A 15,424-nucleotide genomic window follows, 5' to 3' on the forward strand; every position below is an offset into this window, starting at 1 on the left:
CTGCGGCTGCAGTAGCGCTCGAATATACGTAGACAAATACACGGCCATGATGCCGCAGATGTATGTGTGTGTACGCGGGCTTGCTAGCGCGTTTCACGCAGACGCGAAACTTCATTGTTACCTCCTCCCCTACATATCTGCGAGATAGGGTCCCAGCTCCCGACAATTCTTGCCATCGTTTGTTTCACCTCCTTCGACGCTTCACTCGGACAAAGTTCTAAGATCTGTGAACATTGAGAAACTGGTGTTGCGCTCTTCTCAAAATTCTTTAGTGCTAGAGGGATCGTGTTTGATTTATTCTTTAAAAATTCCGTCATGTTTTTCGCTGCAAAAAGACGATGCCCTTTTGATACGCCCGTTTGTCGAATGCCCGGGCAGATGAGTCTCAAAACAAACATTGGGTCTGCATCGAAACTGTAAAGACCGTGGTCGTTGCTTACTCGGTTGCCTCTGCACCACAGCAGGAGCCCCAGCCGTCGAGTATCGCCTGCTGAGATTTTCCTTGGCCTTCCGCCATTCGAAGAGCTAGAAAATAGCTTACCGATTACGCCATCGTTCCTTCTCCGTTCGTGGACAGTCAATAGTCAAAGGTATGCATTTCGTCTGAAACTCCCAAAACTTTTGCTGGCCTATTTTTTGAATTCCTCGGTGCAAATTGCTAGTCAAGGGCACAGTTTGTCTTTGTTGTTTGGTGTCATGGCGATTTCGTCTATCGGCTTCTGTAAATCAACTGACGGATCTTTAGGAAATCGGTTGGATTGTGTCGTTTTTTTCCGTCCGAAGTTCATATCGTCCGCGCCTCTTAGTATTTTATTCCCACACTTCGTTAGTTCCTGCCCGTTTTACCACTTTTCCTTTCGTCCTTCCCTTTCTTCTTCTTTATTGTTGTTTCCGTTCTCTTACACACGTTCGCATGTGTTGGTATATTCCAGGATTATATTGCTGTGCTCTATGTTATTATTATACTCTTTTTATTTCTTCTCTCGTCTGTATTGCGGTATGTGTGCTTAGTGGTGATGTTGCGGTATATACTTCACGATTTTTGTTCCTCCTACGCGTGAAGCTATGATTCCATCCCTGGAAGCGGCATTAACGAGATTTGTTATTAGCGTTTTCTTTTCATTCGCACACCATACGCACATATGTACATAGACATTTTATGCCTGTAAATTCATTTGCCATCGGCCTCTCTATCCCAGAGGAACTGCTGTTGCTCCTTGGATTGCGTGTTGCGTCTGTGTTTGCCATCGGTAACAGCTAATCCGATTTCTGATTTTCAACAGCAGTTAATGAACGCACTTTGAGCTGATCTTTCAATCCTGCGATTTCTCATCCCAGTGGACGCCATCTTCGTTCGTCTCCTTTCTTCATGGCACAAATCGAAAGTAAGTTTCTCTCATGCAAAAATCCTTGAACGTTAAATCGATCGGCACTACCATATTCATATCCTTAATGGATATTTGCTGCGCGGTTGCGCCCTGTCATGTCTTTTCAAATGTACCAAACTCCGTGTAACTTTACCTTTTGCTTATTGGTACAAATCGTTCCACGTCGCCAAAGCATGCTCTATTTTATTGATTAAACGCGTTCAAGAGTTTTTTTGTTTGTTTTTTTTTTTGGGGGGGGGGATTAAAAATGGTCTTGTGTGTCGAAGCCGTTTTGATAAATGGCTATGCAGTCAAGTTGACTTAAGGACTTCAATTGGAATGCCCCGTTACTTATAGGTCAGACACCTAGCTGATGGGAATGATACTTTGAGTGCAAACACAGCTGTTCACGGGAAACAACTGACTATTGTTTATTTAGTCTGTTTTGGCCACCAGTGAAGAAGTGTTTGATCTTTTTAATTTACCACATGTTCTCATTTATGTTATTCAAATTGTTTATACCGATGACGTAGAAGTTTTCGTTGTATCAGTATTTTTAAGCGTGTGCCTTTTTCGTTTTTTTCTTGTTTGTTGTTCAACTATCCAACGACAGAGACTATCAACAACCGGAATGATCCTGTAGATCCATCGGTACATAGTTCCCGAAGAGCTCGTCCGTTTCATAGCCATCACCTGTACGATAGTGTAAGTGCATTTTCTGAAGTTCACTTTCGTTTTTCTTTTTCTTTTCGTTTCTTTTCTTCCTATAGCGACAGGTTTCCACCATCCATAACACTACCTCCTATTTTTATTAGCAGAGATCAGTTAAAGACAAATCTTAGATTACAGCATATATAGGGAGTTGACTTGCGGCCATCTGTGCTATCATATGTTTACGTTCGACCATTTTCACGGTTGACTGTTGTGAGCTTGGCCGCGTATTCTCCCGTGTTCTGGTGCCAGAGACTGGCGCGCGCGGAGCTCTGTCCCGAAATAGTCTCCTTGTCCTTGGTCTCGGCTGTCGCCTTTTTATCCATTCTTTCGGTTGACTACGCCTTCCCCACGTTAGCCATTAGTTTGTAGCAAAGCTTATTGACTTTTGACTCGTCTAACTCTCGAAACACAATATGCGTCCATTCTGTAACGAGTTTTACAGCAGTGACTCTCTTTTTTAATTTAGGACGTTTCACTAGGAAAATGCTACTGAAAAAGTTAAGGATGACGGTCTTAATACTTTTCTAAGTCCAGTCTTACTTCATTATGGTTTTTCTCTGTTTAATCAGACGGTTTGATCTAAAAGAGAAAACAAAAATGACGAGTATTTAGTATAGTATTAAGACGGCTTTACTTGTAATTGCAAATTGAATTGGAACGTTTTTGGACAGCAATTAATTTTTGGCATTTAAAATCCTTTGTTTCCAAATAAAAAATCAACATTCTTTCAGAAATATTCTCATCACCCTACATGTATTCTGTCATTCATAGGCCATACATGAAAGGGATGAGGTGCAAACAAAGCAAATGTGGCTCAGTGGTGAGACGCAAAAAAAAAAGAGAAATGTCATCGAATTATTATGCATTGTTCTTTTCATTTGTCATTATTAACATCGTGGTTAAATGTGTGTTTTATTGACCAAAAGTTGGGCGAAATACGCGAGTCTTCAATGGCGACAGAAGACTGGGCTGCAATGGAGGACGAAGAGTTCCTGGGGGAGTACATGGACACATCATCTATTGAAGTGGATCAGATAGACAATAACCGTTTGCCCAATGATCGTGCCATTTATTCGAACGATGAGATGACAACAAGTCCAGTCAATCAAAAATGGTCCAATCATCAAGCCGACCTCGTTTCTAGCCAGAGCACCAGCAGCGAAGGCGAGGGTCGTCAAAAGAAAGTCAATAAAATGAAGTTGCTGGTGCGGAGTCATGCCTTACGTGAAGCTGCATCCCCGCCTCCAGATTCGCCTTCACCTCTCTTTAATGCTACAAACAATGGCTCATCTCCTGAAGAACAGCAGCATAATCAGCAGGCTTCTCTGGTCATCACGGTCGTCGAGAGCAACGACGAGACTTCTTCACTACACCAACAAGAAATTGCACCCAACCGACTTCGTCCTCGCGTTCAGGTTGATTTACTACATTTTTGAAATAATTCCCCACACACACACATTTTTATCTAAATGAATGAACAGGTGGGGAGTTCGCAGTGCAGCGTCGATAGCACGAGCTCGTTTGTTTCATTTTCACTGTCACGAGACTCTAGCACGGAATTGGCTAACGGGAGCGATGTTTACCTTACCGTTGGTTCTCATTTGTACACGGACAACACGGGCGTTGACTTGCAGCACTTTATTGTTGAAACCTTACACCGCAATTACAAAGATAGGATGACGCTGTTGCGCATCGAACAGGATATGATTGCGCTGGTTAGAGATGCCAAGCGTACCTGTCACAGGTTTCCGGCCATGTCCTCATATCATCGAATGCTTGTCCATCGTGTTGCCGCTTATTTCGGCATGGAACACAACGTCGATCAATCCGGTAACTCGAAGAATCAATACCCTCTATTAATTATTGCTAAATTTGCTCTTGCCTTGTAGGTAACTGCGTCGTCGTGAGTAAATCACGTCATACACGGTTGCCGGAGGTTGCATTCAAAGAGTACGTGCGCGATGATATCGTTTTACCCGAAGAGCCCAACAGAAAACTGAATCCAAAAAGAGAAACTGTTTCGTTCGAAGAGCCGCACAGTGGTAGTAGCAACAAGTTTACCCGTTCACCGGAAAACCGAAGTAGGAGCCTGGAAGAGCGTGATGTGGGCATGGACAGTAGACCAAAGAACCGCGCCTTTCAACCTCAAGTGACGTTGGTCCCAGAAGGAGCTTGTTCGGAAGGATCGCCTCCGGTGGCAATGGGAGCTAGGAGGAAGGAAAACGTTTCTGAATCGGTATCCACCTATGTCACTCCTACAACTTCACGCACAAACAGCGAAGAGATTCAAACACTTCGATGGCCCAAGCGGTTAACCCAGGGAGCACTCCGTAACAACCGCATTCCTAAGGTAGTTTACCTTGTGCATTTTTCGGTTGTCAAATTGAACAAACCTTTATTACTTTCGCATTGCAGGTGGAGTCATTTGATAGCCGTGATCTACTCGGCAGTTACGGCAACACCTTACGTCCTACCGTCGCTAAATCTTACAGCTTTGGTGGATACACGGCAACCTGTGCATCAGAGGCTAACGTGGCTGCAGTACGAGCAGACGAAAACGTGGTCGGTCCGCCTGTTTATCAACAACCCATTCTCAGCCATCAAAGCGGCCATAGCTATGGCTCTCGGTTTTTATCGAAACAAGTACGTTCAAGTGAGGTCGGTTATGCGTTTACATATAACTTCCAATACTCATCTGAGACGATAAAAACATTACTTTCGTTTTTTAGGATTCAAATGCAAGTTCGATCAGTATTTCACGCTCCAGTCCTACAAGTTCAGGATACAAATCCCAACATTCGGCAGCCCCTTCTCCTACACCTGTCGCCAATAGCCGGATGATTCCGCTCCGAGCACAGCCGACATCATGTAACAGTAGTATGGAATCTCAATGTGCTGCTGGTTGCCAAGAATGGAATCAACCTGGTGCAAATGCAGGCAATTCCAGTTCTGGAGCTGTAACCACTACTCCCGAAACTGTGTCTACTAATAACACCCCTACTACTAATGCAACTCTGCTGTGGGCAGTGACCAGTTTGGATGATGTGCCAGCTGGTAGCATTCTCATCAATCCACAAACTGGACTGCCTTTTTATAATCCTGATGGCTCTGCGTACAGATACAATCCACACTTACCACTACCGTTCCAGGTAAAACAAAAGAATGAATTGAGAGGAATACAAGTAACACTGACATTTCATCCAGGTTGAAGTGAATGCTGCTGATAATCCAGTCAGTGAAATAACTGGAGAAATCCAACAGCCAGAGTCTTATGAATCTTATGATAGACCTGAAGTGAAAACGGAAGCCGGGGAAAGCACAGCAATGACATCTGTCCCAGCGTATTCTAGTTGGCCACAACATTGTTATGAGACTCCTATATCGCCAACTTTGACTGCTTCGTATGTTAACCAGCCACAAGCGTATTTTGCTCCCGAGTTTACCTCGTTTCACTCTACAAACGGAGCGGGTGCAGCACCCGATCCTCAACCAAATGGTTACTTCGTTGCTCCCACAGTTAATTCTTCGGCTTCATTCGATGACCAAATGAAAGCGAATTGTGTTGCTGTTCCAGTTGCCCACGGACATGGCTACGTACTCTATCAAGCCTGTTTAGGCCCTTCAGGTGACAATGGCACAATAATCGATGCCAATGACTTGTACTCGGCCATGAAGAATTTAAGTCTTAGACCAATCGGAGGAGTCCCACCAATGTCTTATACTGCAGCTTTGACGGATAATTTGGCTCACCATGTTGAATTGGCTCCGAATGGCCCATTTGTGGCTACAGTTCCTATTAGGCCAGTTCCCAACGGGAAAATGCAAGCCACTTGTAGCAATTTGCCACCTCGGTCCGGATCGACTCCTCCAACTGTTGTTACGAGCGCACCAGGAGCATCATTGGCATCCAATCCTTACTTAGCATCAATTCGAGTTGTAAGTTTTTCTCATTCATTTTGTGTAACTTCATGTCAAATTAAATACCTTAATGTTTCCAGCAAAGTAATGGTCAAATAATGCATCACCAAATACAGCAGCCTTATAATGGAACTGCAAACGTTGCGGTTGCCCCTTACCATCCATCTGTGGTTTATCCGTTGTTGAATACTGCTACGCATTCACAAGGCAACAGGCAACATTATTTTCCGTCCAGCCTAGTTCACCATCAGTTTAACAATGCGCATGTATAAGTTTGTGGCACGCAATGTTACCTTGCGTCACTCTAATTTGTTTTATTGATCAGCAGTATGTATCATCCCCGTGGTCATTGGTGACAAACGCCTCGGCAACCAACCGTGGCACGCCTGAGAGAGAAACAGTTAACGTTGAAATGCCGTCCAATCGAATAGTGGCAGCCCCTCACTCGCCTAATCGTCTCTCATGTTTATACGGACCTTCACTCCCGTCACCATTTCTTGCAGGTTAGCTCATTGCATCTCTTTTATGTTGGCTTTGTTTATACGGCTGTTTTACTTGTTTAGGAGAATGCGGAGCAATTCGGCCGTCATCTACTGTACTCCATCGACAGTTTTCACTTCCAACGCCAGCTCCACCGGCCACGTATACATTAAGACCTCGCATACAGCAACATCACATGCCTGGCTCAAGTTTGCAGCGTCCTACATCATCTTCTGTTCAGAATCAGAACGGCATCTTAGCGTTTAATTCCTCGCGCCATGTGAGAACAAGGCGTCAAGTTTTCCGGCCTAATACCGGTTTCACGACCGATCCTTCCTCTGTTATGCAGAGTCATTCGTCTTCGCCTGTTCAGCAGTTTCCTTCACCGACGAGCTAAACAGTGTAAAATAATAATTTAACAACCTGATATAGCTAGTTAATAATTAATCCGTTCGGGTAGCCATTCGTCCAATCATGTTGGATAAAGTTTGGCTCAAGTTATCCCCGGTGTTTTCCTTGAAAAGTTAGGTAAATCAAGTGATGACCAAAAACGTTTCGAAAGCTATATTTATACAATTATATAGTTCTCATGGAGACCCTCTATTAACAGTTCGTTCAATTCCTGACCTATGATCAACAACACAACTCTTCTCAGTAAGTGTTGATTGGATTTTCCCTTGACGCTTTTTTTTTTGTTCAGGTCGTATTGAAATGTTCTGGAACAGAAGCAGTTAGGAATGACAACAGAGGAAGGTGAGGAAAACCACCTTGAGAAAAATCCCATTTTTAGAGATAATGTTATTTTCATCGAGTTGTTTCGCATCGCGCGTGGGACTTTGTCTAAAAGGCGATAACACTTGAAAAATATTTCTTGTTGTGTTCATGAAGCCTGGGTCTGCACTCAGCCATCCCTCAAATGATTTCCTTTCGAAATGGTCATTTTCTTTCCTCTTTTATGAAAAATCTCTCTTTATTCAATTGAAAATCTTCTAAAAAATGCGCATGAAAAGCTTTTTATCTAGAAATCTCTACACATCTGCCGACACCTTCACCGTAGTGCCACAGTGGAAAACAAACAGAAACACAAATAAAAACATCTATACCCCACAGTACTCGGCTCTTCAGGGCAAACAGTTTTTTAGCAAAAAATAGTTCATTTATTTATTCGATTTTCAATTTTGTGCTTAAATCACAAATTAATCTTTATACTTTTGACTTTTGACACATGTGTGTGAGGATACCAAGCTTTTCAGCTCCAAATTGTATTCAATTTTGTGCAGTGTTTGGATTCATTTCTCCCCTTTCAATCACCCTCTAGTCTGTCCATCATGGTCTGTCTAATCTCCTGACTCGCCAGTCACTGTTTAGTGACCGATTTCACTGGATAATTCATGCCATTCATATGTTTTGTCTTTCTTTTTCTTCTTCTTATTTTTTTTTATAGTTTCCTTGTAATTATCCTTGAGAAAGTTGTAAGAGTTCGTGACAAAATTAGCATCTGTATGTCGTGATTGGATTTATAAAACTCTGGGCACGCATTTTTTGCAAAATTGGAAACGGTGTTCGGCCCTCATCAGGAGGGAACATTTGCTAGTGTTACTCAGGTGTTACTTCAAAAAGACGGGATACCATGTTGTTCGAGTGGTAGGAGATGTTATATTGTTTAAACATAGTTCCTTTTCACCAGATGGCTCTTACTCTGAAGCATCAGTTAACAACACTTATAAATCCTTTTTATCAGCACAACAAACAGCACGTAAACATATTAGACATTAGTCCTTGGTCTATTGGCTAACTACATAAGTTAGGCTGAATTCTTCTAGTGCACACCACGTTTTTATAAAAAGCGGGATTAATACATGGTCAAAGTCCATATTGTACTCATCTATGAAGGTAAAAATAATGTTCAAAGATACTTAAGAACTCAATAACGTTGATATAACTCAATGTAAAGAACGTACATTTGATTACAACTAGGAAATGTTGCACAAGCAACCTGTTTACGTATCCTCTTGCAAGATTCAATTTCGAAAAATCAGGAGTGCCGTTAACGTATTTAAACAATTGAGAAACCATAGTTGCCCAAGTTCAACAGGGCAATTAGCATTTTGCGTAAATGTAAAGCCGAGAAATCTACTCGAGATTTCCTTTTTTTCTAGACAGAAAATCAATCAACGTTTTCGTTTGTATGTCATTTTTAAAAATATTATTTTGCTGTTATATTTTCGATTGTTTATTAATTTGGTACAGTCAAGAATTCTCTAACTCTATATCCCGACGGCGTAGGCTCTTCAAATGATCGCTAGATGGCTTTGAGAGGCATAATACGCAATTTGAAATAATAATCTTGCGTAATGAAAAACGTGCTGACAGTGCTCTTTGGATTTGACTTGAGGCTTCGTGGACAATAACACATTTCACGTGTAAAGAGCACGTGGAACTATTTTCTGTACTGTAAATACAGCAGAAGGGCGGCGTCTGCAAATTTAAGGATCCCTACTGACGTAGTTAAACGCATGCTGTAATCTAGAAGTTTTGTTTTGCTCTTCTGTTTGGATAAGCAAATAACTATTGGGTTATCTGTCATTGCTCAAGGTAACCTCATTTTGTGCCTACGTTTCAAATCGTAACAGGGATGTTTTTCCTAAAAACACGTTTACTTAAGTTACAAGGGATGATGGCCTCCTTTATTCGACAATCGATTTACACAGCTCTAGCAGTTTTTGGGTGCGTCATGTACAGCTGCCGATGCAGATGTACGAAATGACGTTTGACCGCCCTTCATGCTCGTTAAAGCATGATGGGGTTTCGTAGGTTAGTGAAGGGCACACGAACGGTTTCTGGTTTGCTGTATACTTACTTTTCTTTGGAAGAATAAACAAAACAAAACAAAACGAATTGCTAGAAACTTGAATGGGGTCTTCGTTCCTTAATACGAAAAGAATCTTGATTTGCTTCTTGCGTATTGTCGGCCAGACGAAGGTTCTAGAAAAATTGAAGTCAAGGCAATGTTGACCCTTCCTTCAAAAACAATCAATATTAGACGACCACAACCCGAGACTTCTATGAGGCAAGGACTTTTTTAACTTATTCATAACTACTACTAGGAGGTTCCTGGTTCCTGCAGACTTCTGAGTCCCCTCCAAAACGCAATACGACCTTAAGAGTGATGGGGGAGAACGAGACGATAAGCGGGCAATTTCACCCAGCAACAGCAAGGAAACCCCTGAAGCGTATTACCCAAAACCGGATTCTAGTGGTCAAACGAAGGTTATGTAGCTAAATTTAACTAAATTATTTTAAGTAGGTCGTCTTGTAAACCGTAATTCAGAACTCTAGAAATAGTGTGCATTAACGCTGATTGTATTCTTCTTCTAATGACTTGCTCGAACAACCAACAGTCACGTGACAAGAACACAGGAACATTTTACAACACCGACGTTTTAAAAAATAAGAAAAGTATTTGAGCTGAATCACAATAATGAAATATTTTAGCCCTCCACACAAGAAATTAACACCAGAAAATTCTTTATAATAAACAGTAAGGAAAATAAGGAATTTTTTTTTTGTTTAGTTGAACAATGCGACGATTGACGATTCCTCCAGACACGCACGTCAGCTGATGTACGAATCCGAAAGCCTGAAGACAATTAAGGAAACAATGACAAATAAATAGACAAATATTCATTTGACAGGACCAGCAGATATACCTGAGTAATTTAACTTGAAGATCACTTGGATTTGGGAGCTGAAACATTTTCAGCTCGTCTATTTTTCTCCGTATTGTGTAGTTTAGTTTCAATTTTACGAGTATGTCCATTGGGATCAAATCTGTTGGTGTGTTGCTCGGCCTCCTGCAACGAAACCATGTCGATTGACTTTAGTTCAACACACCCTTCGGCGAGAAAAATAACAACAAAGGAACACTGTAGACAACGATACCTTCTTTGAACGCAGACGGCCACTGTGATTTGAGTAGAGTTTGTTGTCCTCAGAAAAATTGTAGTGCTCGAATTCGTCGAAATGAGTTTCAGACATGATTTCGAAGTAGTTTATGAAGTCTTAATAGACTGCAACTGAGTTTGGATAATAGTGAATGAGCAATGCGCGAACGTCAACTAGAAAGCTGGCGTTTTATACCACCAAGGTAAGTGCGTAGTTGGGTCTTCTCTTCCCCCTTTGTAGCCTCGCTCCAATATAGAAGTATCACCGAGAAACAGAGTTTTCAAACCTCTGTTAAGTATGTTTTTCCTATACATTTTAAAAGTTACTTCGTCGAATTATGTATGAACCAATAATTTCTCCTTTTTCATAATTTTATTTATAACTTGCGGAAGCAATAAGTTATGAGCAAACTGACGATCGGTTGAGTTTTAAATTGTTATGCACAGAAATAGAAATAGCAGAATAGAAAAAGAAGTTTTGAGAGTGTACTCTATTGTTGATTTGCAAAGTTGTGATGACGTTGAACAACGTGCACATGCGATTTGCATATTTCAACGCATTATTTGTATAAAACTTCTAACTTTATCTATTATCACCAAAGCCTTTCGATGTTTCATATTCTGTTATTCGTTTAGCACAGCCCATGTAGCAAATAGCAATAGCCATTTTAATGTAAAAAAAAAGCAGTTAATGGAGATTATTAATTGTTGGTTCTGTTGCTTTATGATGTATGAATTACTGGTGTTGTCACGCACAAATTGCGGCGTTTTAATGTCTCCAGAGTTAAGTTTTTTTTTCATTTTTCTTTGCGTTTTTCTTGTTGGGACATTTAGACACCAGGTGGTGTAACGGACGGCTACGTCACATCCTGTTCAATTTCAATTCAAACTGTTTGCAACTGCTAAAAGGGGTAGTGCTGATAGAGTTCGCTCTGTGAAAAAACGTGCTTGCTTCTTTTGTGATCTGGGGTTTGTAAAACAAAGCTCTGCATTTATAGCTTGGTTGAAGATGCCTAATCAAATTTATTTTGCCAATTTGGCAGAGGAGAATTTAGGAAGAACAAAAATGGAACACAATGTTGAAACTTGCCCTGTGAAGAAACAAATGGAAGAATTGGAACAAAATTGTAATGTGCTCCAGGCAAATCTGCAGTTATCTGCAGTTTATGGCAAAAGTTTGCTTGATGAAATCAATGTCCTTAAACGCCAGATCAAAGACATGCAAACTCTTCAAGAGGTGTTTAACTTGTACTATTATTAAAATGTTGTTGTTTGATTATTTGTGTTTAAACAGGAATCTGTTCAAGAAAATCACAATCTTCGAATGCAACTTGAAGTTTCACAAAAGTTGCATCTTTCTCAGAACTCAGAGTTTGAATCTTTGAAGGAATCACTTATAAAAACTGAAAAATTAAATGAGCAGCTTAAAGCATTAGATGAAGAACAGCACAGAAAAGAATCATCTCTTATGTCTCAGGTATAATCACATAGCATGGTACATTAGGTTGTACAAATAAGTTCTTCATTTGCATAACAGATTGCCAACTTCAAAGATCAAGAAGAAACCCACAAAGAACAGTATGAATTAAAGATTAAAGAACTTGAAGCTGAGATCAAACATCTTAAGTCTGCTGAGCGTGAACCTGTTGTAGTGAACTGCAATCATGATGAAGAAATTTCTCAATTACAAGTATGTCATCTTACAATTTAATGACATAAATTATATTTGATTCTCTTATTCCTGGCTTAACTTTTTCCTAAAGATGGATCTAGAAATAACTAATCAGAGCAAGAACAAACTGGAAGAAGACCTGTTATCCAAACATAATGAAATACAGCAATTTCATTCTAAGGAAAAGCAACATATCAACAAAATTTCAGAACTCGAGTACGAAATTTTAGCAAAAGAAAAGTCGTTGGCGTCGTCTGAAAAGCTTTTAGAGGTAATGTAACAGAAACAACTTCTTTTACATAGCATGAATTCATAAAACCTTAAAATATTAATCATTTGATGCGGACTACAGGAGAAGCGTGTTGAAATTTTAGAGTTACAAGCTTTGCTCGAAGCTGAGCGCGTATCGCAAACCAATCCAGAGAAACGAGGCAACTCAATTTTTAGCGAAGTCGAAGATCGTCGACAACAGGTCGAGCGACATTTAGCTAAATTGACAACTCTTTTAGACAAGGAAAAGAAGAAAAATTTGGATTTACAAGCAGAAATTGTTAAAGTCAAGGTAACTTTCAGAATTGTCCAATGTTGTAATTTTACAACTTATTGTCATATTCCTTTTATGTCGTCTTTAGAACCAAGTGGCGTTTTTAGCGTGTGGGGGAAACAATGCTGAGTCTAGCAGAAGTGTAGATCAGCTAGAAAATCTTTTACGTTCTACGAATTCACAAAACAAGGTCCGGTAAATTGTGTTGGATTTTTTACTTAGAACAATTTAACATATATATATATTTTTTGTTCTTTAATTCTAGGATTTGTTGCAGAAAATTGAGGTTCTGGAAAAGAAAGCCCAGTCTGCTTGCTATCCAGTTCCCCAATTAGAAGACACCAAGAAGTGGATGCAAGCAATGCTTTCCCAGAAACAGTAATTACAATTGTGTCAATGTTTGAATACCCTGCAATAAGCTATTATTTAGTCCTTTGTAATATTACTTAGCCCTCCATCTCGTATCAAAAACCTGCACTAACAATTGTTCGTTTCTTATTTATTTATTTATTTTTTATTTTTTTAGAGAAGAAAATGATAAGCTGCGCGCTGAAATCCGAGACCATATCCGTGCTAATTTATGCCAAAACGACCAAACAATGCAACTTACGAAACGATTTCATGAAGCGGAAAAGAATTTTCAGCGAGCACGAGGGGAAGTTTTCCGTCTTAAACTCCAGATTGAAGAAATGATGGCCAACGACAAAGCACCGTGTGCCTCCTCGCCCGTCCACTCTATTCCTCCGACTCGTGTGGTCGAAGATTTGAAATTCGTCATGAAAAACCAAGAAAGTATGAAACAACAGGAGAAGCCGCTGAAAGAGAGAGTAGTTCTCCAAAATCATTGTGATCCGAATATGTTCAATACGTCGGCTGGCGTTGAGGAAGCATCGATAGCTGAGGAACAGAACCATACAATAATTGTGAGTATTTTACTACCTAAGAGTTTAGACGTGTCTATCATTTAAATGAAATAACCAATTATGCAATTGACTTGCTCCAAATCATAGCCAACATTGCATAAGTTAATTACGTGTTTGATCGCGTTTTGCAGTTGGACATTCCCACGAAACCCTCAAGTGATGAAGCAGCTGATACACTACATTATGTAGAGACATCACAATGTTCTCTTAAGCGCCAAGTGCGCATGAATAATCATGTCTATGTCAAATACGAAGATGGCGATACAACTTTGGAAAATCTCTGTGAAGATAAATTTACTGCCGGCTACAAGAACAACAAACCGGTCAGGCAGCAAGTTGAAGTGGTAGACGTACCGACAGCAACGCCCGTCATGGAATGTAATCAGCAATAATAACCTCCCGTCCGATCAATTCTTATTTCTAAGTGGTCATGTTTTGTATTAAAAGGTATTTCATATTGCAACCACCGATTAAAGTAGAAATTTGTGATTAAATTTCGAAGTTAATCTCATTTCCGGCATTGTTGATTCAGAACCTCGATTTGGATTGGGTGGAGACGGTTTGATTCACCGTAGTTTGACAATGAAGGGGCCATAAGACGGGAGTGATTGAGTTGCGAACAAACATCATTGAGGCGATGTGTCTACATCATCTGGGGCAGCCATCGCCGTCAGCAGAGGACAATCGTTTCCTTGAAGATGAACAGTCGAGAATATTTACTTTTGGGCACAAAAAAAATGAAGGCGTAAAGAATGATGGTAACTGGTTTAACTAGAGTAGTCTGGTTTGTGTTGCTAAGCTGAATTCGTCAGTGTCGATAGTTTGAACACAACGACTCTGCACTGCCAAATTGGACATTGGTTGAAGATTTAAGACCTTTAAAAGTGAAGGTCTGATAAAAATTTGTTGGCAAAAGAAAATAAAAAACCAACATTCACGTGGCAAATCGGTGGAGCAGGCGCGCCTAGCAGCTAGAAGACTGCGGGAGGTGAGCGTGCGTGTTTCTGTGCGTATGTGTGGCAAAGAGGGTGGCAGTTGCGAAGGTGAGGAGGCGGAGGGAAGGATGAAAGAGGAGGGACCAATTGCCAGAGCCAACCGCCAGTGAAGTTCTCAGTCTCAACATTCCCTTACTAGACAGCAGAGGTCCTCTAAAGACGCTGAACCATCGCTAAAGTCTCAGCGAGTCCATCACACGCTCAGAAGGTCATCCGCCCAATAGTCATCCAGCATCTCGGACGTTCAAGGTCGCGCTCCATCCAGATCTTTTTGATAGATATAAAAAGAGAGAGAGACCATTTAAAAAAGAAAACAATTCCGTTGCTTTTCTCTCTTTCTTTTTTTTTTTCTTTTTTTTTTATATTGTATATATATATATATTTTTTTTTACCCATTTCTTGACTAAATACCACTCTCTTCAAATGCAGGTGATCAATCTTGAAAAAGGGCGGAGGGCCAGCCAGGAATGGGACTCATTTGCATCCGGCTGAAAGAGCTGCTTCGTTCACTAGCAACCTAGCGCTCGCTAGCTATACCAGCAGTTGTTGCGTCGTGCAGTTGTGTCAGCTCGTACGTCGTCTCTTCCCTTTGGAAGGCTCCCTCTTCTAAAGTCTTCTCTACACATCGTCTCTCTTTTCTCCTTGCCCAAAGGGAAAAGAAGTATCATAAACTTGGAAAGAACGCTTTGACTTTTCGTGATTTTCATCGAGTCGCCGCTGCAACGCCGAAGTCGAAACGTCACTTGTGCAATCTGATTGTACGATGGAAGGGTCAGAATCTCCGGCACATCCTGGACCTGGCGATCGCTTGCTGTAAGTCCCAAACATTTATGTATTATATATATATTATATTTTAAGTTGTTTTTC

The 15,424-nt window shown here is 40.7% G+C and overlaps 3 protein-coding genes and 2 long non-coding RNA genes across 14 annotated transcripts in view; 3 read left to right on the plus strand and 2 right to left on the minus strand.

Moving 5' to 3' along the window:
• The first annotated feature begins 36 nt into the window (after positions 1-36).
• On the plus strand, positions 37-10,004 carry LOC116919078 (mucin-5AC). Of its 8 annotated transcripts, none has more exons than XM_045170432.1 (15): positions 38-590; positions 1,284-1,385; positions 1,981-2,072; positions 3,008-3,496; positions 3,563-3,911; positions 3,971-4,431; positions 4,497-4,739; positions 4,811-5,230; positions 5,286-6,017; positions 6,080-6,265; positions 6,325-6,502; positions 6,563-8,372; positions 8,457-8,665; positions 8,730-9,074; positions 9,587-10,004. In XM_045170432.1, exons 2-12 carry the CDS (start codon positions 1,370-1,372, stop codon positions 6,874-6,876), a joined length of 3,480 nt encoding a protein of 1,159 aa, XP_045026367.1. In that variant the 5' UTR covers positions 38-590; positions 1,284-1,369; the 3' UTR covers positions 6,877-8,372; positions 8,457-8,665; positions 8,730-9,074; positions 9,587-10,004. The 8 variants fall into 8 exon arrangements, with proteins under 8 accessions (XP_032780845.2, XP_045026367.1, XP_045026369.1 ...); XM_045170434.1 differs by having other exon boundaries at positions 6,563-6,881; positions 7,180-8,372; positions 8,457-9,074; XM_032924954.2 differs by having other exon boundaries at positions 37-590; positions 4,497-4,724; positions 8,457-9,074.
• A 252-nt stretch (positions 10,005-10,256) lies between these two features.
• LOC116919100 lies at positions 10,257-10,580 on the minus strand. Its single transcript, XR_004391774.2, has 2 exons — positions 10,422-10,580; positions 10,257-10,333 (listed from the first exon to the last, which is right to left on the minus strand). It is a non-coding gene; the product is annotated as an uncharacterized LOC116919100 (long non-coding RNA).
• LOC116919083 (protein Spindly-B) lies at positions 10,488-13,986 on the plus strand. 2 transcript variants are annotated; one of them, XM_045170443.1, is made up of 11 exons: positions 10,488-10,626; positions 11,258-11,392; positions 11,467-11,660; positions 11,718-11,900; positions 11,961-12,113; positions 12,187-12,366; positions 12,448-12,657; positions 12,728-12,829; positions 12,905-13,017; positions 13,166-13,556; positions 13,694-13,986. In XM_045170443.1, exons 3-11 carry the CDS (start codon positions 11,490-11,492, stop codon positions 13,952-13,954), a joined length of 1,764 nt encoding a protein of 587 aa, XP_045026378.1. In that variant the 5' UTR covers positions 10,488-10,626; positions 11,258-11,392; positions 11,467-11,489; the 3' UTR covers positions 13,955-13,986. The 2 variants fall into 2 exon arrangements, with proteins under 2 accessions (XP_045026378.1, XP_045026377.1); XM_045170442.1 differs by having other exon boundaries at positions 11,469-11,660; positions 13,166-13,562.
• Positions 13,974-14,571, minus strand: LOC116919102. Its single transcript, XR_004391781.2, has 2 exons — positions 14,495-14,571; positions 13,974-14,438 (listed from the first exon to the last, which is right to left on the minus strand). It is a non-coding gene; the product is annotated as an uncharacterized LOC116919102 (long non-coding RNA).
• A 92-nt stretch (positions 14,572-14,663) lies between these two features.
• LOC116919082 (excitatory amino acid transporter 1) overlaps positions 14,664-15,424 on the plus strand; it is a 28,845-nt gene continuing 28,084 nt past the window's right edge. Inside the window, exons 1-2 of one of the 2 annotated variants that reach the window (XM_045170437.1) lie at positions 14,664-14,806; positions 14,987-15,370. In XM_045170437.1, coding sequence (XP_045026372.1) covers positions 15,321-15,370 — 50 coding nt within the window. In that variant the 5' untranslated portion in view covers positions 14,664-14,806; positions 14,987-15,320. The remainder of the gene's footprint in view (positions 14,807-14,986; positions 15,371-15,424) is intronic. The other variant, XM_045170439.1, reaches the window with a different exon arrangement.

This window comes from Daphnia magna, linkage group LG3, assembly GCF_020631705.1.
Source record: "Daphnia magna isolate NIES linkage group LG3, ASM2063170v1.1, whole genome shotgun sequence".
NCBI lineage: Eukaryota > Metazoa > Arthropoda > Branchiopoda > Diplostraca > Daphniidae > Daphnia > Daphnia magna.